This window comes from Rattus norvegicus, chromosome 9, assembly GCF_036323735.1.
Source record: "Rattus norvegicus strain BN/NHsdMcwi chromosome 9, GRCr8, whole genome shotgun sequence".
Taxonomy (NCBI): domain Eukaryota; kingdom Metazoa; phylum Chordata; class Mammalia; order Rodentia; family Muridae; genus Rattus; species Rattus norvegicus.
In genome coordinates, this window is record NC_086027.1 from 95,796,610 (window position 1) to 95,820,675 (window position 24,066).

The window sequence follows — 24,066 nt, forward strand, 5'->3', positions numbered from 1 at the left end:
GAGAGAGAGAGAGAGAGAGAGAGAGAGAGAGAGAGAGAGAGAGAGAAGAGTAGAGGCTGGCCATGGACATGTGGAGAGAGAGGGAGGAAGGGAATGGGAAAGGGGAGAGAAGGGACATGGAGGAAGAGAGGAAGAGAGTGCAAGAGAACAAGAGAATGAGGAGGGGGCAAGCAGACCCTTTTATAGTAAGTCAAGTGTACCTGGTTAATGCCAGGTAACTTGGGCAGAGCCCTAGAATAAATGCTTACAATATGAGTCCCGGGACCAAACTCCAGTCCCCAGGTCTAATGAGCTATCTTGCTGTCTTCTACTCCATCTTCTGAGATAGCCTCTCCCAGCAGACGTAGGTAGAGCTCATCTAGAGTCATCTTGACTGGCCATACAATAAGTTTTAAGATTAAATCCTCATTCCATCCCAACCCCACTTCCACTCCCAATGCTGGAGTTCCGGGTGCTGGCCACCAAGCCCAGTTTGTTCCAGATGCTGAAGATCAACTCAGGTTCCCATGTTTGAGCTGAGGCCTGTTTTCAATTGAGCCTTCTCCTCAGCACCTTCACCCTAGTCTGGGAGAAAGGCTGTACATTGGCTGCTCACCGACAGTAGGTAGGGATGACTTCTGGGAGGAACAGGGACATTCCTGGAGTGGAAACAGGTTTTCTGACGGGCAGGAGATCTGTATAGAAAAGAGGGATGCTGGTTTCTGAAGGGAAATGGAGTAGATCTGAGGGAGGGGGAGGTGGGGGCGGGGTGGTTGGGAGGAATGAAAGGAAGGGAAAGAGTAGTTGGGATGTATTGTCTAAGAGAAGAATCAGAAAGAAGAAAAGACGGAAAAGTTGACTGCACCTTTAAGTGTTCCTCTGTGTGGGGAGCTGTCTTAGCGACCACATGGTCACCAAGAAGCATCGTTGAGGGTAGGTACTGATGCTGTGTCCCTGAAAATGAAGACCAGAAATCTGCTGTATGGCCCAAGATGGCAAAAGCTAGCATAATCAAGTAAGGCACAGAATTCTGTCCGTGGTGCAGATGCTGCTGTAGAATGAGCTCCCAGCATTCCCACTTGCTGTGTGGAGACAGCATGTTACAGAGCAATATGAGGATGAGGCGTCAAGCCAGGAGGATGTCACTCTACCACCATGTGGCCAGTGGGACCAGGGAGATATGGGCCCACGGAGGAGCTTGAACAAGCTGACAGTGGATTACGTACATAAGTGGGAAGGTCACACAAATGTTCAGCACTGAGAAAGTCCCTGTGATGACAGTGTTTAAACCACCCTGACGCAAAAGGAGTAGATAGGGGCTTGGAGCCTATCATGCTGGAGTCAAATGACCATGAAGCTCTTGGGAGCATGAGGAAGGAGATTTCCTGGAAAGATAAGTTGTTGTCTTAGTTAGAGCCTGATTGCTGTGAACAGACACCATGATCAAGTTAAGTTTTATAAAGGACAACATTTAATAGGGGCTGGCTTATAGGTTCAGAGGTTCAGCCCATTGTCATCAAGGCAGGAGCATGGCAGCATCCAGGCAGGCATGGTGCAGGAGGAGCTGAGTTCTACATCTTCACCTGAAAGAAGCCAGGAACAGACTGAGCATCCTCAGGCAGCTAGGAGGAGGGTCTCCAAGCCCACCCCCACAGTGATACATTTCCTCCAACAAGGCCACACCTTCTAATAGTGCCACTCCCTGGGCCAAGCATGCAAACCATCACAGTTGTCTTCACAGCAACCTTGACAGTAGATGAGCTGTACCTGCTGTAGTCCTGGTTCTTCAGGAAGACTGAGGCAGGAGGATTGCTTGAGACCAGAAGTTCTAGGCCAGTATGGACAACATAGCAAGATTCTGATTTTAAAAAAAAGTAAAGAGGGAAACCAAATAGGTGAAGTGTCACTCTAGTATCTTCCTGCTCCAAATGTCCTGTGCATATGAGCTTTCTTTTTTTTTTTTTTTTTTTTTTTTGGTTCTCTTTTTCGGAGCTGGGGATCGAACCCAGGGCCTTGCGCTTCCTAGGCAAGCGCTCTACCACTGAGCTAAATCCCCAACCCCGCATATGAGCTTTCTTAGTGCCAGGAAAGGCAGAGGAGGAAGAAAACAGAGACCTTCATCTCCACCACCTTTGACCTGACTAATGGAGCTGGGTATAATCTTGTTTTACAAAAGGACAGCTTTTCAGAGCTGTTTCTATCTACAGTTGCTCTGAATAGCCATCTCGAAATATGCCAGAAGAGAATATTTTGAGGCGGCCTATTTTGGTCTCCCACAAAGATTTCACAGGGAAAATGTATTTGTGTTCTATTTATACAACTAAAAATATTCATCAGCAGGGGAAACAGGCTCTTTGCTGTCTTTGAAGTGAAGGATGGGTTAATTTCTAAGAAAGTAAGAGCAGCACGGATGCTACCAGACACCAGCGTTTAAGTAGCTTGAATGGAAGAACACACCCCAAATCTTTGAAGTAGGTGAGGAGAGAGACCAGGTCTCTGGAGCAGGGACTGCAGTGGCCAGGGTAAGTCCAGTGGGCAGTATGATCATATGATCAACTGAGTTTGCAGCTGGAAGCAGAATAGAGTGGCAACCTCTACCGGAAGTAGAATTCAGGTCTCACTCCTAACCCCCCATAAAGCAGAGAATATTGTTTTTATATATCGTATTTATTTTTTTTTTAAGCTCACAGAGATCCTCCTGCCTTTGTTTCCCTGGGGCTGGATTAAAAACATGCATCATCACACATAGCTATCTTTGTTTGGAGACAGACAGACAGACAGACAGACAGACAGAGTCAGAGTATGATGTGTGCCGATGTCCAGAGAACCCATAAGAGGGTGTTGGATCCCCAGAAGCTGTCCAGTGGGTGTTGCGAACTGAACTCAGGTCCTCCAAAAAGCTGGAAAGTACTCTTAACCACTAAGCTATCTGTTAGCCCCCGAGAATGTCTATCTTGATAGGCCTTCAGATCTTACAGCTCAGGACACTGAACTGCTGCAAGGGCCTTAAGCCTGAGTTGAGAGTCTCATCTCCAGAGTTCTTCCTTCCCTTGTCCCTGAAGTAATGTCTGTCCTACCCTACACAAGGAAGAAAGGAGCAGATATACCCAGTATGTCTGGCATCTTGAAAGGGCACTGAGTCTGGCCATTATAGAGCCCTTTTCCTTGGGGACTGCAGAGAAGTGCTACTAGAGAGGTTTAAAAAGAAATACAACAGTCAAAATAGCCGCTGGCCAAGGGGATGGCATGTGTCTCGGGTCAGGCCTGCAAAACCTTTAAAACAGTGTAGCCAAGGCTGTGTTTGACAGTACAGTCCCTGTAAACACAACTTGTAGGGAGCTAAGGAAATTGAAACCTGCACCCCCAGACCCTGCCTCAAACAAACAGGAAAAAAAAACAAACAAACAAACCAAAAGCTAGTGTAGCATGGCTGATAGCATGAGCAAGGGCTGTGGTAAAGAGGGCTACTGTTGAAGTGAGTCATATACACGTCAAGTCTGTTCACCCTACATCCTTAGGCAGGGGCAGTTAGCTTGTTAGCTCCACCTCTTCAGCAGGGCAGCATGTCCACAGTGAGGTAGATACTGTAGAATCTAGCTTTGTTTTGATTTGTCATTCTTGAGGTTGTACTTGGGACCCTCATTCACGCAGCTCATGCCACAACCTGGCAAATATCTCTTCTATAAATATATGCTTGGAGTCAGGCCCAGCATACGTGGGTACCAGTCCCAGTCTGGTATAGCAATTTATTAGCTATTTGTCTTTAGACAAGTAACTGTAGGCTTCTGAGGCCCAGGGTTCACTAAGCAGGTCTTTTAGGCATCTTCATAGGCCAGACACCAAAACACTGAACAGGGTATGTTGGTTTCAATCCTCATGGAGCCCACATTCTATTAGGGGAATTTTATACCCAACTCACAAGTGACCACAGCAGGGTGATTTGAGGATCTTGTCCGAGCTGCGGTAGGCAGGGAGCAGTTCTTTGCAAGATCTGAGATCTAGATCGTAACGTGCCCTTCCCAGATGAAGCCCAAGCATCTGGATACTCCTTAGCAAGAATAGCAAGTATAGCGGGAGGAAGATGAGAAGTGAGGAGGAAAATGGCTCGGGGTGGGGCATCTAAGCCCGCAGCACCTTCAGAGACAGGATGTGGAGCTTGCCTGTGGTTCTGCCTGCTGTGGGAAGAAACTGGTGAGGATATTAGGCAGTGGGGATGGGTATATTTTGGAAGTCGAGCAAGAACACCGCCAGCTCAGGCGATGTAGGGGGGTGGGAAGGTGGTGATCGAGGACGGCCCCAGAGTTTTTAAGGACTATGTAGGTGGGGTGAGAAGCACTGTGGGTGAGGTAGAGTTAGAGAGAAGAAGTGAAGATCTATTTTTTTGGCCATGAGGAATTTGGAATATATATATATATATATATATATATATATATATATATGTATATATATGTATATTATATATTATATATATACCCACATACGTGTGTGTGTGTGTGTGTGTGTGTGTGTGTGTGTGTGTGTGTGTGTGTAAGGTAGAAGATGGAGAGAGGACCAGCATGGAAAGTGTCCCGTGCCCATCCCAGAGTTCACCCTCAGACAGACCTTGCTTGTTCTCATTTTCACTTCCCAGGTGCCCGGAGAGGCCAATCCCATCACCATGGTGGCCAAACTGAGTCAATTGACAAGTCTGCTGTCTTCCATTGAAGATAAGGTACTCACAGAGGTCCTATGGCGACCTCCTGATTTCTCGGGAGTCCCCTCTTTATGGGCAAGTGTCCAAGTCCCATGTTCTACATTCCTGTGACTCTCTGACTCATTACTTCTGTCCACAGGTCAAGGCCTTGCTGCATGAGGGCTCTGAGTCTACCAACAGGCGTTCCCTTATCCCTCCGGTCACCTTTGAGGTGAGTGACTCTGGAGCCGTAGAGCCTGTGGTTCCTGTGAAGAGAGAGCTTTTGACTTGGGCTGTAGAAAGATAAGGAACCCGATGGCAGAGAGTAGTAGTCAGGGAAGCCACCTAGCTGGGACAGTGAGTAAACTCCATAATTGCTGCCTAAATGCATCAGTGATGTACCCTCCTGGGAGGCTACAAAGACAGAGCTCCCTGTTGGTCTAAAATGGAATGAACCTCCTTAAAGCGGGAAGGAGGAGTGACATCAAACTGAGGGCCACAAGCTGCCTATAAAATTAGTGTCTGGTAGAGGGACAGTTAGAGGAAACAATTCTTATGATTTCCTTTAAAATGACTGGCTTAGGTTGAGACCAAGAAAGGGTTTTTTTTTTTTTTTCCTTAATGGACCTCCATGATTCTAGTACTTCCAGCCCAACTTGGTCCGCCTTTATGAGACACAGCACTGCCCACCCCAAAGCCCTCTTCGTCCCTGAAAGGAGTCTCACAAAAGACGGATTTCCATTTCTTTCTACCACCTTGTTTTTTAAATTTCACATTTATTCATCTATCTATTTAGTGTGTGTGTGTGTGTGTGTGTGTGTGTGTGTGTGTGTGTGTGTGTGTGCATGTGCTCTGAGAGAGAGAGACAGAGATAGAGAGACAGAGAATGGGAGGGAGGGGACAGCTTGTAAGAATGGCTTCTCTCCTTCTACAATGTGGGTCCAGCTCACCAGGCTTGGTGGCAGACTCCTTTACCCACAAACCCATCTTGCCTGACCTCTATATCGCTCCTGGTTTGGAGGGGGCTTTTTCTTTGTTTTTATAAGATAGGACCCCACATGGCGTCCTCTTGAATCCACCTAAAACTGCCACCATGCCCAGCTTAGATTTTCATTTTCTGAACATGTCTAGGCAGGAGTCTTCTTCCTAATTATTACCAGTCGATGTTCAATTAGTGGTTGTAACAAGGCCCCAGAGTGTGAATCTATTGCTAAGATTCTTTCCAGAAGTAGATGACACATCAGATTAATAAGTGTTGTCAAACTAATCAGTGAATGAACCATTTCCCAACAGTTCATCTGTTTCCTCCACCAAATCTGTCAGTGGAACAGCTGGGTTGCACATGGGCAAGCTGGGCTCAGCCTCAGTGCCAGTCATTTTTCAAGCATGCTATGGGAAATAGGGGTGTTATCAGGCCAGGGTGGGAAAGACCTGCAAATAGTAGCCAGATAGCCTAGCCCAGGACATTGACCCAGGGCTCCCCAGCCATGTAGACAAATCAATCTGAGACGGCACTACCAAAGCCAGCCACTGACTGCATGTCTTACATTCTGAAGGTGAAGTCAGAGTCCCTGGGCATTCCTCAGAAAATGCATCTCAAAGTAGACGTCGAGTCTGGGAAACTGATCATTAAGAAGTCCAGAGATGGTTCTGAGGACAAGTTCTACAGCCACAAAAAAAGTGAGTCACCCGCCCACTTCCCGTCCCATCCCACCCTGCAACACACACCCATATTCTGGTTTTGTGTGGAAGCTCTTACAAATGACCAGTGACTAGAGGTCAGCAGCACAGTGACTGGATGTCAACAGTGACTGTCTTAGTTACTTTTCTATTGCTATGACAAAACACCAAGACAACTTACAAAATAAAATGTTTGATATGGGACCCACAGTTGCGGGGTGGTAGAGCCCATGACCCTCACAATGGGGAGAGTGGCAGCAGGCAGGTAAGCATGGCACTGCATCAGTAGTTGAGAACTTAACACCTTGATCCACAAGCATGAAGCAGAGAGAGAGCTGTCTAGGAACGTTGAGAGCTTTTGAAAACACAGAGCCCCACCCCCAATTCCTCATCTCCCTCAACAAGGCCACACCCCTAATCCTTCCTAAACAGTTCCAGCAGCTGGAAAGCAAACATTCAAATATACGAGTCTATGGGACCCATTCTCATTCAAACCACCTCAATGTCTGTCAGCAAAAGCCAGGGTGTCCCTGTCCATGGGGTGCTCCCCAAGCTTCTCCCTGCCTATGGAAGTTCTTTCTTGATACAAAGATACCCCTGGATACTTAGCCACCACCCCTAGAAATGAGACTATAAATGTATTTGCCACAGTTGCCCCATAGTAGTCTTATGTGTACACCTGATGGTTTCATGTGTCCGTGTGATGGTCCTTCTCTTCCCTGCAAGCATGCAGTTACCTCACTGTGCTGGGACAGGCCCTGTATGGTGTGGCTAGCAGAGTTGCTGGATTGCCACCCTTAGCAAATCACCAACCCTGTGGAACTGAAGTATATGAACTCTGCACCTGAATGGTCCAAATTCACACCCCTGCCCTGTCACTTGGCGGCTGGAGGACCTTGACTCATCTCTCTGAGCCTCAGTTTCCAGTACTCAGGGATGAGAAAGACTGAGTGAACAACATGGGGTATAGCCCAACACCCAGCTTCTTTTCGAGCAGCTGTTCTCACGGACACCGCTGAGCCACTGCAGCTCTGTATGTTGTACTGTCCAGTATTTGTACCCACAGTGGGTAAGATCCCCATGACAGCTGGTGGAGAAGCTGCTGTGGGCAGAGCAGCATCCAGAGCAGCAAGCCACCCAGATGGTCCCTGCCCACATGCAGTTTGTATTCTGGTGCACTGAGGGTGAGTAAACCTCAGCTAAATCTATCGAGGCAGTGGTTTCAGCTACTCCGAAGCTTTGAAGAAATCAAAACAGCATCATAGGTGGAGATCTTTGGGGAAGAAGGGATGGTTTAGGAGGGCAGACAGAGGAGGCTGGCCCTTTTAAGCAGTAAGTGTGTGAGCTGAGATTCCCAGGTTTCGAGGCTATGCATTGGACAGGTGCCTGAGGGAAGTCTTCCAGAGAGTGCAAACACCCTAAGGAGTGACACGGGATCTGAAAGAACAGAAATAGGTGTGGGGGCAGAGTGGAGTGCAGCAGGAGGGCAATGGGAGCGTTGAATGGCCTACCCTCCTGAGAACAAGATAAGTATCTCATGAAGAGGACTTTGGAAAATCGCCCAAGCAAGAAGTTTCAGGCTAGACCTTGGTGCTGTTGCGTTATCCATACAGATGGTTCTGAGGGTAGCACTGGGTGAATGCTCATCTCCTCATGGGGTTTGACAATCCACTGTCAAATTCAGGCTCTACCTCCTGCCAGCTGTGTAGCCTAGCCTCTCTGTGCCCCTAGTCTTCATCTGTAAAATGGGTGTGAAGACAATGGATGTCATGTGCAGATTGCATGAGACTCGTGCTTGCAAGAGCAACTTGAACATCTCCTCACTGCTCTCAGTTGAGTGGGAAAATGACCAGGCAGGGGCTAGGAAGAGGGCCTGTTGATTCTGCACCTCTTCTCCTGAGCCACTGCCCCAGAATCGGGGGTGGGGTACAGCCAGAGAAGGGCCAAGATAGTACTGGGGAGGAAAAGGTCTCTTTTCTCCTCTTTCATTTTGAGTTCTTTGGTGCTAGCTGGGTGTTCGGGCTGGGGTGACAGTACTGTCCATGCTACATAGACTTGCCCATTCCACTGGGCTCCCATGCTTCAGAGCCTCATCTGTACCTTGGTGTTTCTGTACAGCTTTCTCTGCCAGTTTAAAAATAAGTAAATAATAAAGGGGAAATGCAGAGAGCAAGGGGAGGGAGAGAGGGACAGAGACAAAGACAGAGAGACCGAGAGGCAGAGATGCTTTCTTTGTGGATGTTTTGTTTTATTTGGTTGTTTTGCTTTGAGACAGAGGCTCATGTCTCATAAGCTAGTTTTGCATTCATTCTATAGCTAAAGCTTGAACCCCTGATCATCTTGATGCTACCTGTGTAATTGCATTCCTTACACAATCTATATCTCATTGTTCTTTTTTTTTAATTTTTTTAATTAATTTTTATGTATATGAGTACACTGTAGCTGTCTTCAGACGCACCAGAAGAGGGCATCAAATCTCATTACAGATGGTTGTGAGCCACCATGTGGTTGCTGGGAATTGAACTCAGGACCTCTGGAAGAGCAGTCAATGCTCTTAACCGCTGAGCCATCTCTCCAGCCCTTTCATTGGTTTTAGGAAAGCAGGAAGTACAAACAGGTACAAGTTAAATAAAATCTTATGATGCCAGACACCCTTGTACTGTGCCCTCCCAGATGCTTTTAAAAGGATTAGCACTAGGCCACACGGTGGCACAGCCTTTTAACCCTAGCACTTAGAAGGCAAAGCAGGCTGGGCTTCATGAGTTCAAGGTCAGTGTGATCTACATAGTGAGCCCCAGGCCAGCCAGCACTGCATAATAAAGACCCTGACTTAAAAAAACAGGAACAAAGAAAAGGAAAGAAAGAAGGAAGGAAGGAAAGAAAGAAAGAAAGAAAGACAGAAAGACAGAAAAGGAAGGAAGGAAGGAAGGAAGGAAGGAAGGAAGGAAGGAAGGAAGGAAGGAAGGAAGGAAGGAGAAGAAAAAGAATAGTAATAGTACAAGCTGAGTATTATGGTACATGGCTTCAATCATAACACCAAGGAAGTTTGCACTTTCCTTTTTATAAGCTTACATGTGTGTGTGTGTGTGTGTGTGTGTGTGTGTGTGTGTGTGTGTGTGTGTTTGTATGCATGCTTTCCTGTGTGTGATTACCCATGCAATCGTAACACCAAGGAAGTTTGCATTTTCCTTTTTATAAATTTACATGTCTGCCTGTATGTGTGTTTGTGTGTTTGTGTGTGTGTGTGTGAGTGTGTGTGTGTGTGTGTGTGTACTTCCCTATGTGTGCTCACCCATGCAGTCATACATGTAGATGACCAGAAGAGGCTTTGGGTCCCCTAGAGCTGGAATCACAGTTGTAAGCTGCCTGACGTGGCTGCTGACAAAGAAACTGGTGTCCTCTGCAAGAGATACGTACTCTCCTAAGCACTGAGCCTCTCCATCCCACACTCCAGTGAGGGGCACTCCAGTGACATCTGTGTCACAGAAAAGGACCAAGGCTGAGTGTTTCAGACCCACAAAAGCCAGGCATTTCGTGACTCAACCTCCTAGTTGCAAATCTCAGTTGTCCCCTCCTCAGCTTACACACACACACAAAAATGTAATGGTGGCTTCTTTATGAAACCTCTCTTTAATTGGAAAAGGCTCCAGATCTGGGGTCTCGGTTATCTTGGCGTCTTTTTATTCTTAATGAGCTTGCATCCATGAAGAAAGAGTAAGACCAGGCAAGAACGAATGAGTGGATGAAGTACATGATGGCATGTGTTACACAGATAGAGAGGAATAAGAGCCTGAGCCTGTGAAAGAGGCTGAGAGACAGCTTGGCTGCTACGCACACTGGATGTTCTTCCAGGACACCCAGGTGTGGTTCCAGCTCAGGTAGGACAGCTCTCGGCCATCCGTTACCCCAGTTCTAAGAGATCACATGCCCTCCTCTGACCCCCATGGGCTCTGCATGCATTTAGGGCCCAGATACTTGCAGGCAAACACCTGTACACATGAAATAAAATTTCGAATCAAAGCCAGAAATCCCTTTAATCCCGACACTTGGGAGGCAGAGGCAGGGGGATCTCTATGACTTTGAGGATAGGCTAGTCTATATAGAGAACTTAAAGATCGTTAGGACTACATAGAGAGATGTATGTATGTAGTCTTAAACAAACCAAAACAACAGCAAAAAGAAGCATTTTTAATTGTAAATATATTTTTTAAGATTTATTTATTTATTATATATGAGTACAGTGTAGCTGTCATCAGACACACCAGAAGAGGGCATCAGATCTCATTACAGATGGTTGTGAGCCACCATGTGGTTGCTGGGACTTGAACTCAGGACCTCTGGAAGAGCAGTCAGTGCTCTTAACCACTGAGCCATCGCTCCAGCCCCAAAATATTCTTAAGTTAACAGAAAGAGAAAAGCAAAAGGAAGAAGAACAGCTCTGCACAGGGTCAAAGGCAGGGATGGCATCAGGAATTCAAGCCAGCCATGGCTATACACAACTATGCTTCAAAAATCAAAAGAAAGAAACAGATTTTCAAAATAAAAAAACAAAGAAGAACTCTAGAATAATCAAAGAGCAATGTGGGCAGGAACAAAGACGTCACAATGACTAGATATGTTAGTGTATGCTCATTTAAAAGTCCTACGTTTTAGAAGATAATTCTTGAAAAGCTACTAGAGACGTTGCTGTACCAAAGTGAAGCTGTAAACAAAGAAGACTTGGAAGGAGAGAGAGAAGAGCCCAAGGAGAAGGACAAAGGAGTGGATTCTCGGGTGCTGAAGGAGGAAGGTTTTCATCAGGCCTCAAAGTCAGCAGACCTAGAAGCTGTGGGAAAGCACTTATTTACAGGAGAGACAGCAGAGGAGTGCTTCGTCATGTGGGGAGGAGAGTCTGAATGAAGGAAAGCACTTAGCACAGGTTAGGAGGGAGGCTCAGCATGCAGGGTGACCGTCTGCACCATCGAAAAGGAAAAGAACATGGTCATTGAGCAGTTATTAACCCAGGAAATGCTGACATAATATTTTGCCCACATTCACCCCCACTACCCCCTCTAACTCCTCTCAGACCCCCCTCACCTCCCCTCCTCCCAACTTCCTGTCTTCTCACTGAGTCCACATGATGGTTTGCATATGCTTGGCCCAGGGAGTGGCACTATTAGGAGGTGTGGCCTTGTTGGAATAGGTGTGTCACTGTGGGTGTGGGCTTTAAGACCCTACTCCTAGCTGCCTAGAAGTCAGTATTCTGCTAGCAGCCTTCAGATGAAGACGTAGAACTCTCAGTTCCTCCTGTACCATGCCTGCCTGGATGCTGCCATGTTCCCACCTTGGTGATAATGGACTGAACTTCTGAACCTGTAAGCCAGCCCCAATTAAATGTTGTCTTTGTAAGAGTTGCCTTGCAGGTTTGGGGATTTAGCTCAATGGTAGAGTGCTTGCCTAGCAAGCGAAAGGCCCTGGGTTCAGTCCTCAGCTCCAGGGGTTAAAAAAAAAGAGTTGCCTTGGTCATGGTGTCTGTTCATAGCAGTAAAACCCTAAGACAGAAACTGATACGTGCACATGGGTGTGAGATCATCCACTGGGACTTGGCACTACCCAGAGCTACATCCTTAAGAAGCTTGACTTTCTCTCCCCCAGCAGCCAGCTGTTTATAGCTCCTCAGCTATGAGAGGGGACTCATGGACCCAACTCAGGAAAGCAAGTTTTAAGTTGTATAGAAAAAGAAGAGCAACCAGGACTAGTCTGTCAGGAGCCTTGTCACAGTCATGGTGACATAAGTGCTGAGTGTTTATGTAGCTAAAATACAATAATAAACCAGGTGGTTGCACATGCCTTTGATTTATTGACTTATTTATTTATTTTAAGAAACATGGGATAAAGTTCAAAAGAGTTTGTTAAAAAACTTGAAATTAGTTGCCTTTCAGGAGGGCAGGACATTGGAGGCAGTGGAGTGGAAGGATACAATTGCCAATAACAACAAATCTTATGGAATGATTTGATTCATTTTTAATTTTATCCTTATTATTCTTAATTACATATGTGTGTCTGGGTATGTGAATGAAGGTGCCCCAAGAGACCAAAGGAGTCACATCTCCTTTGGAGCTGGAGTTACAGGTGGTTGTGAGCCACCTGATAGGAATTGAACTCGGGTCCGCTTAAAAAGCAATGTGCCCCCCCGGCCCCTCAATTTTTGATTTAAAAAAAAATGAAAACTACAAATTTTCTGTGAATTTTTCACAAATTAATCAAGACAGAGAGGAGGTGGGGAAGGGAAGTGGCGAGGAGGGAGAAGGTGAGAAGGATGGGCAGAGTCTCACTGTGTGTGTAGCAAAGCTGGTTCTGGGCACCACACCTTTAAAATGAGCCCCCAGGGCTTAGCCCAGGTATGTGGGGCTCGGGTTGAGGCTCGGGTGTCTAGAGCACATTGGACACTGGACGTAGCAGATGAAGGAGCACATGCACGAATCAATAAACCTCTGTTTTTCTAAAGTTCTGCAGCTCATTAAGTCCCAGAAGTTTCTGAACAAGCTGGTGATTTTGGTGGAGACGGAGAAGGAGAAAATCCTGAGGAAGGAGTATGTGTTTTCTGACTCTAAAGTAAGTGACAATAGAATCTAATGTGGGGCGAGGAGGGACATGGGTGCTGAGGACCATGATGTGCTGCCAGGGGGGTGTGATCATTAGCTCCCTGGGTTCTAGAGCGCCCTTTTCATACCTGGGAAGTTGAGCATAGCTAGTTAAGGACCAGGCTCTGTGTAGCTTGGACTTGCAGAGTTTTAGTTCCAATATCCCAAGATCACAAGTACTATCTTCCAGGTACAAGGAGACACTCTTTGTCTCGTGCCCAGTGCTGAGCTAGCCAAGACACCTTTATTAACAGTGTCTTTTGGCTAGATTTAGGAGCCCTTTGGGTAAGCTCTGGATTTAAATCTAAGTCCTGACCAGTGTTTCCTTGGGACTTCTGTTTGACTTGTGTTTTTAAACTCTGCCCCATTCGGCCTCCACCATCATTGGCTGACAGAGGAAAAAGGCAGTATGGGTCGTGAGAAAACCCCTGGATGTGCCTCATCTGATCCCAATCAGATCCATTCTGTTCTCTATTGCTCACCTCAGAAGTTACCTCGAATGGGCTGAATCCTACACAGAGGCCTTGCTGTTCATGCTCAGAGGCAGTAAAAATGGACAGAAGAATAGACAGTGTGGGTCCTCGTTCTGTCCCATCTCTGGGGTGTGGGACACTCAGCCTGGGGAGGTGAAACATAGGGAGTTTGACTGTGTTTATCCCATGATGCAGCTGTCAGGTGCTGGGCTTCAGGGAAGCGCCAAGACATTGTTGGGGCGGTAGGGGTGGGGCATGGGGGGAGATGCCATCTAAGATGGGGAAGACCTAAGTTGGGGTTTCCCAACTTCCGGACCTCCGGGTGCTGTTGGAGAACCACATAGAGAAGTCAGGAATGAAGTGTTGGGGGTCCACTCCCCCCCACACACACAAGGCCAGGACCAGGGGCTCCCAAACTCCTGGCCATCCATGCACTTCTGGGTCTCGAGGAGTTGAGAGCAGAGTTGGGGCTAAAGGATGTCAATTAGCTGGGGGTGGAGGTGGGATGGGAACTCCAGCTTAGCTCATCCGCAAAGGTAGTGATGGTTGTCTGAGGGCACTGATGGGCCTTCTATGGGAGACTCAAGCTGTGGCTTTGTAGGTAGAGGCCTGCTCCATGCTCCCCATGGTGGTTTTCAATGAAACAGACAGTCCTTGGTTCCAAACTGTTCATTGGTTGTACATCATGGAAAATGGATGCATACCCACTTCTCAGGTTGGACCAGAGATTAAGTACCTTCTTCGGGAAGGAATGTCTGGGAAGGGAAGCTTATTGGCTAAACCCTCGGGGCCTCTAGGTACCTCATTAGCATGGAGGACTCAGTTTTGGGCTACGTGAACAACCTGGGGAACATGGCGGTCCAGGCCAGGAATTTGGCCGGGAGCATAGAGGGGCCTACAGTCTCAGACCCGCTCTACCTTACCAAGTTTCCTGGCATGGTCCACTATCCCACAAGATAGGGCACATATCTTGGCATGTGGCTGACCCTATGTGTCAGACACTGGACAACTAAGAGAGGTGACCCCCACCAGGTTCCCAAGGCATCTACTTTCACCCACCCTAGGAGTAAATATGAGGGTAGAGTGGCAGGCATGGGCTGACAGGAACAATGATAGGAGCGTACAGACAGACATACAGTAGAGAAATTTCACATGGCTGGGCAGTGTTCTGGGCTTCAGGAGTATAGATCCCAAGCTAGTTATTCCTGCCCCATTGCTGCAAGCTCAATGAGGTCGAGACACTGACTCTGGAGCCATTCCTGGTAAAAGACGGGTTTCAATAAAGACGCTCCCATTACATCACGATGAGCTGGTGTCTTCAGAGTGGGCAATTGCAAGATTTGCAATGATGAAGTTGAGTCGTATGAAATTGTTGGCTTTGTAACCAGGGACATCGGGCATCTGGCCTTTCATATTGGCACTTGTCATAGTCAGGGTTTTACTGTTGTGAACAGACACTATGACCAAGGCAACTCTTTTTTTTTTTAACTCACTTTTTTAAAAAAAATTATTTTATTTTATTTATATAAGTACATTGTAGCTGTCTTCAGACACACCAGAAGAGGGCATTGGATTCCATTACATATGGTTAGGAGTCACCATGTGGTTGCTGGGAATTGAACTCAGGACCTCTGGAAGAGCAGTCAGTGCTCTTAACCGCTGAGCCATCGCTTCAGCCCCTGCAAGGCAACTCTTATAAGAACAACATTTAATTGGGTCTGGCTTACAGGTTCAGAGTTTCAGCCCAGGGTCATCCAGGTGGGAGCATGGCAGCACCCAGGCAGACTTGGTACAGGTGTAGCTAAGAGTTCTACATCTTCGTCTGAAGGCTGCTAGGAAAAGACTGGTTTCCAGATAGCTTAGAGTAGGGTCTTAAAAGTCCACGCCCACAGAGACACATCTACACCAAGACCACACCTACTCCAACAAAGCCACACCTCCAAATAGTGCCCCTCCCTGGGCCAAGCATATTCTAACCACCACGGCACTGCTTGAAATGTTGTGTGTTCTCATTTAAAGCCACCCACCCTATTGATGACAGCCCTCTAGAATAAGAGCAAGACAAGTCTCATGAACATAGGAAAAATCCATGTAAGAGACTAGGGAGGCCCTTTTCTTTTTTTTTTTTTTTTTTTTTTTTTTTTGGTTCTTTTTTTCGGAGCTGGGGATCGAACCCAGGGCCTTGCGCTTCCTAGGCAAGCGCTCTACCACTGAGCTAAATCCCCAACCCCGGGAGGCCCTTTTCTTAACATGCCCTTTTGCCTTTTCTTAGTTTCATAAAATTTTCTTTTTTTTTTTTCGGAGCTGGGAAAATTTTTGTTTTTAAAAAAATTTATTGGATTTATTTATTTATTTGGGGTTGGGTCAAGCATGTGCCACAGTCAGAGGACAGCTTGGAGGAGTTGGTTCTCTCTCCTTACCATATGAGTCCCAGGGACTGAACTCCACTCCACAGCATATGTCTTCACCATTGAGCCATTGTACTGGCCTCGGTCTCCTTACATTCTCTCTTGTCGAATAAGTAACTCAGTCTCACTGATATTACAAAAAAAGTAGCAAATACAAATAGTCAAAAGCTTAAAATAAAAACAGCACAGCCCTCACCGCTCGCTAACCAGCTCTGGACTTCCCCTTCCAAACATTTTAAGGGATCATCATCATCATCATCATCATCATCATCATCATCATCATCATCATCATTTGTTTTTTATGATTTACTTTGGCTTGGGCTTCTGTGAGACAGGATGCTTGCAGTATTGCTATGTCTAGCCTGTATGTCTAGCATACAGGTATGCTCACTGTATACGACAGGTTGGCCTTGAACTCATGGCCGTCTTCTGACCTCAGCCTCCCAAGTGCTGGAATTACAGGCAATCATGGCCATGCCCCATGCATTTTTTTTTTACTGCAGTGGTGGTACACATGCCATTTTGCCAAGTGGCTTTTTATGGCATCGGTGTATTGTGGCCACCTCTCTGTGGATGAAGTACTTCTGCACCATAATGTCAAGACTCTACAGAGTTCTCTCTATGTAGTTATTTGTGAGTCCCTTACTAAGAACATGCTGCAGTACCCTGATGTGGTTGGATCTTGGTGCAGTCCCCAATTTTTTTGCTTCATATCACAACCTTGCAGTAGAAGGGCTGGGTCCAAGAAGCCACATACTCATGGCTTTGACTGCATCTCTGCAGGTGGCTGCCTCTCTCATTAACACACCTAAACACACACACAGACATACACACACACATACACACACACACACACACGCACGCACACACGCACGCACGCACGCACGCACACACACACACACTACACATATGAAACTACTCCTCAGTACTTTTTAAGCTGATCACATCCTTTGTAGAGGCCGATGTGCAGGGAGGCAGAGGTCCTTCTAAGTGTGTCTGCCCTTCCTCCTCCAGAAGAGAGAAGGCTTCTGCCAGCTCCTGCAGCAGATGAAGAACAAGCACTCGGAGCAGTCAGAGCCTGACATGATCACCATCTTCATTGGCACTTGGAACATGGGTGGGTCCCTGTGCCCCCTCCCTCCTCCCAGCTCTGCTTGGGTCCCCCTTCCTGCCTCAGCATCTGCAAATGGCCAAGGGGCACCTTTATCTCTTACCCATAGTCCTGGAATCCATCCCATCTATACCACCCCTTTTCTAGAGAATTCTACCTTTGTCCAATGATGATGAACAAGCAAACTAGGCTTTAGGATTAGTGCCCCCCAAAAGTAGCCAAAGTAGCTTGCTCTGCAGTTTACCAAGGGACCCCAGACCTGTAATAAAAAAGTCTGGGCCCAGCTCATCCAGGGAGGAAGTGAAGAGAGAGATAGAGAGATCAGTGGATGAATAGATGGGTGGATATTTAGATGGATCGATTGATAGAGCCTAATGGTCCTAAATTTAAATACCATACAAATAATATATAAGTTTTCAGTATACATGTGTAGTTAAAAGTAAACAAACAAAATATATGTGCTAAATATATGGTATTATATTCCATATGATAAATATATAAGTGAAATAATCATTTGGTGTAAGTACTCAGCTAGAAATAAAAGTTAAAGTACAAAATATGTATTGGGCTAAATATATTATATATTATATATTACCATATATTACTATACTAAATATGTACATTATACTTATTGTCAACTATACTAAATAATGTTTTGGTATATCTGTTGAGCTAGAACTAAATTAACAGTTATCCAATTAAATCTGAATCTCAGACAGACAACCAGTGCGTGGGGCATACTTATTCTAAAAATCATCCATTCACCAGAAAGTCAAATTTAATGGGTATTTTAGCCTATCATTAACGCTTTAGGCTCTCATCCTTAGGGGTTCAGGCATGTGGCACAAGGACCTTTCTAGTTTTCTTGTCTGTCTGTGAAGGGTTCTTTTGGTTGGACATGGTGGGGTCATCCCACTGCTGCCCTTCGAGCAGAAGATACATGGGGGTGATAGTCAGGGGCCCTGCTGTACATGAGCAGGGTGGGAAGGTCTCCATGAGTTTCTCTGAGAGCCCCAGGAGACAGAGTTTGGCAGAGATCATTATTCGTATTCCTAGCATCTTGTCTCTCTGTTGTCCAAGAGACATAGATCTCCTTGGAGTGTGGGGAGAACATCTACCCATCCTTAGGGTATCTCCAGAAGTAGATCTCCCATCATTCCCTGATTTTTCAAAATGGAAGCTGAGGAAGGTTGCAGGCCCCTCTCGTTTCTCTGCCAGGCACCTCTTCATCTCAGTCCTTAGCTGACTCTAACTTTCTTCCGGGAAGCCTTTGGTGTTTCCTGCCAGTAGGGTTAGAAGCCTCCATCCCGGATACTCACCATTGGAAATGTAAACTCCACAGCTCATGTGTTACTGCCACCCTAGAGCCTAGGACATGTTTGGCAACGCGTTCAGTTAGCTCAGGGTTCCAACGAGGATCTCCCAGGGTTTCCATTCTTTGAAGTGTAATGTTATCTTTACAACAAGATCTCACTGAGCTCTGACCGTAGCTGACGTGTAAGGTGGTATCAGCACCGTGTCCTCCATCCAGGGCATTTGCCCCTAGTGATTTTTGTAACTATGTGATCTTCCTCTTCCCCTGTGTTGAACCCCCTTGATGCCCTTGACCTGAACCGCCTTTGACTCATTCAGTGTTGGGTTTTGCTGTTGAAGGTAATGCACCCCCTCCCAAGAAGATCACGTCCTGGTTTCTCTCCAAGGGGCAGGGAAAGACACGGGACGACTCTGCTGACTATATCCCCCATGACATCTACGTGATTGGCACCCAGGAGGACCCCCTGGGAGAGAAGGAGTGGCTGGAGATACTCAGGCACTCCCTGCAAGAAGTCACCAGCATGACATTTAAAACAGTGAGCAGCTGGCCAGGCCCGGGTGGGGAGACAGGAGGCTCTTCCAAGCATCTCAGAAGTCAGGCAGGATACTTCCAAAAATGTAGAGGATTGCTCCGTGGTACCCCACTTTCAGAGAGAATGTGCACTGAGGTGCCATCCTCAGAAGTTGATAGGGTCTTGAGTCCTTCACCTTCCCTACTCCTGCTTAAAAGGATAATATTTACTTCCTGGATGCATCTTCAGTCCCAGTTCTCATGTCTGAGGTGCTTTGTCTTGTTCTGAGGCATTGTTAGAAGTTCCCCTAAAGGGTAGGGAATACAGACAGGTTGTCTTACTCCCAGGGTGAGAGCTGGGGTGAATCCCTTTGGGATGCTCAGGGTTCCAACGGTGCACCTCAGCCTTGTGTTGCAACGTCATCTCCCACCACCACCACCACCAGGTTGCCATCCACACCCTCTGGAACATTCGCATAGTGGTGCTCGCCAAGCCGGAGCATGAGAACCGGATCAGCCACATCTGCACTGACAATGTGAAGACAGGCATCGCGAACACCCTGGGTGAGCGTGGAGGGGAATCCATTTCTAGTCATGCTTTACCTCTTCCTTCTCTCGGCAATGTCCCAGGTTAAACCACAAGAGTCTTGTCCTGGAATCCCTTAGTCTCTAGCAAATCCAGATGATCCCCCTGCAAAAACTCATCCAGGGTCTATACCAGCTCTGGCATTCAGGCTAAAATGTGGGTTCTGTCTCAGTAAGTCTCAGATGATTTCCATGGTGCCATTCTGACAAGCTTTCAGGTGACATTAGTGCCAGCCAGTCTAAGTGACATTAGTGGGACCCCACTTTGAGAGGTGAGAATCTAGAATAGGGATTGGCAAACTACCACTGGACAGAGCCAGATGGTGACTTTTTAGGCCTTATGGGCCCCATGCAACTATCCCTCTCTGCTACTGTCACCGGAAAGTCCCCACACTCAAGAGATGAATGAGATGGCTGTGATCAGGGTTGACCATGGTCTATAGGATGTTGACCCAGGAGAACCCCAAGCAGGAAGTGGAATCTGACCAGTGCTGAGTAGGTGGGCACAGAAAACAGAGATGAGAACAGAGAAGCTGCATAAGTGGGAAAGAGGGGCTATATCTGCAAAGGTGATCTCTATGGATGTGTAAGTCTGTTTATGAGTATGTGAGTGTGTGCATTGGTGGTAAGGGGGGCAAGGTGACATTGGATGTGTTTGTGTGTGCTATGTAGATATGCATATGTGTGTGAGTTCATGTAAGCATGCCCTGTATATTTAGATATCTGTGCTTGTGAGTATAGCTGTGTCTGTGTCTTTTATGTGAGCCTATGTTTCTGAATGTATGGCTGTGGGCATGGAAGTGTCTCAGGGTGTGTATGTGAGCACAAACACTGGGCTGCACATGAATGAGGACAGGGAGAGCTATGACTCTGGAGAAAGGACAGGGTCCCAGAAAACAAAACAAAACAAGACACAAGGTTGCTTCCTTTGAGAACCTGTGCTTTTCTGCCGACAAAGCTCCACTCACTCATCCTTTCTTGCCTGCTACGGTAGCAGTCATGGGGTTAGCTCCATTTCCTACAGAGCATCCGTGCCTGGACTTCTCTCCCTGGGTATCCTGCTCCTCTCACTGGCCCCTGCCCATAATTTGTTCAAATGTCTCATTGAAAATTACATACCACTGTATGTCCTTAACCAGGCCTTACTCTAGAACTGGCCCTAGATCCCACTCCACCCTACAGAACTTAGTCTGAGCATTGGCCTAGGATATGCAAGGCCCTGGGTTAGGTCCCCAGGACCAAAATTAAACAGATAGTCTCGGGGTTGGGGATTTAGCTCAGTGGTAGAGCGCTTGCCTAGCAAGCGCAAGGCCCTGGGTTCGGTCCCCAACTCCGAAAAAAAGAAAAAGAAAAAAAAAAAAAAAAAAACAGATAGTCTCCCATCCCTAAAAAAACATATATGCTGTTTTGGTTGGTGGTGATCCCATGTCTACCAACTCCTGCCTCCCAGGGTTTGCCAAGCACATATTTCTAAGCCCTAGAATCTCTGATTCAGTCGCTTTGTATTTGCCTCTCAAGTAGAGTCTCTGGGGCTGCTCTGCTGGCCTACGGGGCATACTTTAAGAACCACTAATGTAGAATAAATTAAAACATCAGCAAGGCATGTGTGAGAGAGAGATTATATCTGTGTATCTGTGTGTGTGTCTGTATCTCTGTGTGTTTATGTGTGTGTGTATGCTTGTGTGTGTGTGCCTGTGTGTGTCTGTGTGTATTTATGTGTATGTCTGTGTGTTTATGTGTGTGTCTGTATGTACGTCTGTATATGTGTATATGTGTGTGGCATGTATGTCTGTGTGGAATGCATGTGCATGTGTGTATCTGGAGTGAATGTTTTTGATCCCACAGGAGTGGACCCTGAGTAGATAGCCACTCACTCAGTTGGGAAAAGAGACATTTCCCAAATGCCAAGTCTCTAGGCTAGTCCAATCCTCCTTGTCCCTCTTTGCTCAGTACTGTGGTCCCCAACATCCCCATGCCCAGAAATAAATGACAGCATCCTTCTTCCTCTCTCCTATATAGAAAATCACAAGCTGCTACCACCTGCCTGTCACTGGCATGTCCCGCCCCCGCTGACCTATCTGCTTTCCCCTCTCTCTTAGTCTCTTCTCTTACTCTCTGCTAACAGCATTAGTGCCCTTCACCTTACCTCAACTTCTGACCCCTTGACAAGTCTGCCCAGCTGACATTCTTTTTCTTTTCCTTCTTCCTTCCTTAGGAAACAAAGGAGCTGTGGGAGTGTCCTTCATGTTCAATGGAACCTCCTTGGGGTTCGTCAACAGTCACTTGACTTCTGGAAGTGAAAAAAAACTCAGGTAATGGGAGCCATTCCCTCCACATACCCAGGTAGCCTTAGCCTCCCACACCCTGATGCTTGCCCAGCCTCAGGACCTTTTGGACCTCTGCTGTCTGAGCAAAGACTACTGCAGCACAGTAGAGACCTCAGGTATATGGGACTCTTGTCTGAAGGACAGAAAGTATATTGATGTCATTAACCTGTAGACCCCTTAAGCCTGGTTCATTTCTAAAGGAAAATACTCCTCAGGAGCATCCTACAGCTCAGAACTCATTTTGTCTGCTGGTGGCTCTGTCATGACCATAGCCAGCTAGTACGTTTACTGATCTGTTTCCTGATGCACAGATGCTGCATGGAATCTAGATTCTGTGTTCCCAGTTGGGTTTCCAAGGCACGCCCAGGTGCCCACTGGGACAGTGCTAGAGTCTATGTCTCTGTTTCCCACCGGTTGCCTGACTTCCTGCCATCAGAGCAAGGACAGTGCCCATGCTAGACATGCTAGATGGCCCTTGTTTTCCTGAATAGGCGAAATCAAAACTATATGAACATCCTGCGGTTCCTGGCCCTGGGAGACAAGAAGCTAAGCCCATTTAACATCACCCACCGCTTCACCCACCTCTTCTGGCTTGGGGATCTCAACTACCGTGTGGAGCTGCCCACCTGGGTAAGGAGATTCCACCTTGGGTAGAGACATAGGGGACAGAGGCTTTCAGAACTCAGCTGTGGACAGAAATCAAAGAGACTCATGAACCAGGCTAAGGCAGCAACTCCCCTCAGGGACTCAATACAGCTTCTGTCATGGAGCCTCTGCCTTTCTTTATAGTTCCCTTCTGCTTGTGTCTACTTTGCCCTAGGACTTCTATGGCCACCCCTGGTCACTGTCACTGTCTCTCCAGTCTGCCAGCCAGCAGCATCTGGGCTTGGTCAGGAAGCACAGGCATCTTAGGGGACCAGCTCGTGTACTCAACAAATCATGGGGTCACTGGTGGATCTAAGGCATTGCTTGTCTACCTACAGGAAGGGGACCAACAGATGTGACCACAGGATGAGTCTAGAACCCACAGAGTTGTTTTGCATGCCCATAAAAGTTGAAGCAGAGACAGCGTGGGGTGGAACAGTCTATGCCCTTCTGTCTAGAAATCAGAGTTGGCAACCTGTTTCCCTCCCACTGAGGGACTATAATGTATTCCCACACTCGAGTCCTGTGAGGGATAGAGGAAGCAAAGCAGGAGCTGACCCTGTTGTAGAGTCAAGCACATAGAGAGGCTAGGAAAACCGCCAAGAGGAGATTGCACATCATTTATGGTTGAGGTTGAACCTCAGGTGTCCCTTTATCCCAAGTATCTCTCCATGTGACCCATGTCCCTCAGCTCCCTCTGGGGCTTCAGCCACCATTACAGCTCTGCAGCCAGCTCACCATACCTTCCTCACTAGTGACCCCTAGGTGACATCTTTTCTCCCTGAGAATGAGCAGGCAGGTAGGAACATGAGGAAAGTTTATATCCTGAGCCTCCTGGAGAAGGGCTGTCATAGCACACTCCTCTGGGCAGGAGCCCCGAGCCTGCCTCAACCCACAGAGAAGTAGACAGGAAAGAGAACTGTTAGAGCCCAAGGCCGGTATATTCCCCCAATCCTACAGTATGGCACCAATTCTTGCAATTAGGCTGGGTAGTCTCAAGGAGGGTGATGCTCAGAGGCCTCAGGGCCAAGAATTCCCCACCACTGCTAGTGGATTTACCGCTGGATGTCCTTGTCCCCACAGGAAGAGCCAGAGAAAGCAAAGGAGATGTATTACCTGTCTCATGAAGTATTGCTAGCATTGGTGTTTAAAAGCCAGTGTACAAAACCAACAGGTTCACATGCAAATTTGGGGTAGCCTGTAGCTAGACATGGTGATGATACAGCTGTTTCTTTCCTTATCCTTATAAAGTGGTCGTGCACCAGGAATCAGCATCCCGGACCGCTGGGTCCCAGGCGGTGTGGTCATTGGGGAGTGTGGGGAGGAACAGGGTCTCACCTGGCATGTCCCCATTCCAGGAGGCAGAGGCCATCATCCAGAAGATTAAGCAGCAGCAGTACTCAGATCTTCTGGCCCACGACCAACTGCTCCTGGAGAGGAAGGAGCAGAAAGTCTTCCTGCACTTTGGTGAGGGCATCCTTTCCTGTCATCCTCTCTCCACCTGAGCATTCTGGCCAAGGGAAGGGCTGTGCCTGCAGAAGAGGGAAGCTGGAGGTGTCAGGGAGGCCAAACTGAGGGCCATGCATCTGTTTCAGAGGAGGAGGAGATCACCTTCGCCCCCACCTATCGATTTGAAAGACTGACCCGGGACAAGTACGCTTACACGAAGCAGAAAGCCACAGGGGTGAGTCTTCCCGGAAACAACTCTCCTGCCCAGTCCCGCTGCCTTTGCCCAAGT

At 47.2% G+C, this 24,066-nt stretch overlaps 1 protein-coding gene and 1 long non-coding RNA gene across 2 annotated transcripts in view; one reads left to right on the forward strand and one right to left on the reverse strand.

Moving 5' to 3' along the window:
* Positions 1-24,066, forward strand: part of Inpp5d (inositol polyphosphate-5-phosphatase D) — a 105,052-nt gene that overhangs the window by 61,077 nt on the left and 19,909 nt on the right. Inside the window, exons 7-17 of the mRNA NM_019311.2 lie at positions 4,610-4,690; positions 4,812-4,883; positions 6,208-6,331; positions 12,819-12,925; positions 16,850-16,952; positions 18,600-18,796; positions 19,218-19,335; positions 21,572-21,668; positions 22,175-22,313; positions 23,687-23,795; positions 23,924-24,012. Coding sequence (NP_062184.2) covers positions 4,610-4,690; positions 4,812-4,883; positions 6,208-6,331; positions 12,819-12,925; positions 16,850-16,952; positions 18,600-18,796; positions 19,218-19,335; positions 21,572-21,668; positions 22,175-22,313; positions 23,687-23,795; positions 23,924-24,012 — 1,236 coding nt within the window. The remainder of the gene's footprint in view (positions 1-4,609; positions 4,691-4,811; positions 4,884-6,207; positions 6,332-12,818; positions 12,926-16,849; positions 16,953-18,599; positions 18,797-19,217; positions 19,336-21,571; positions 21,669-22,174; positions 22,314-23,686; positions 23,796-23,923; positions 24,013-24,066) is intronic.
* LOC134480608 (uncharacterized) lies at positions 15,539-22,175 on the reverse strand. Its single transcript, XR_010055058.1, has 2 exons — positions 21,503-22,175; positions 15,539-19,079 (listed from the first exon to the last, which is right to left on the reverse strand). It is a non-coding gene; the product is annotated as an uncharacterized LOC134480608 (long non-coding RNA).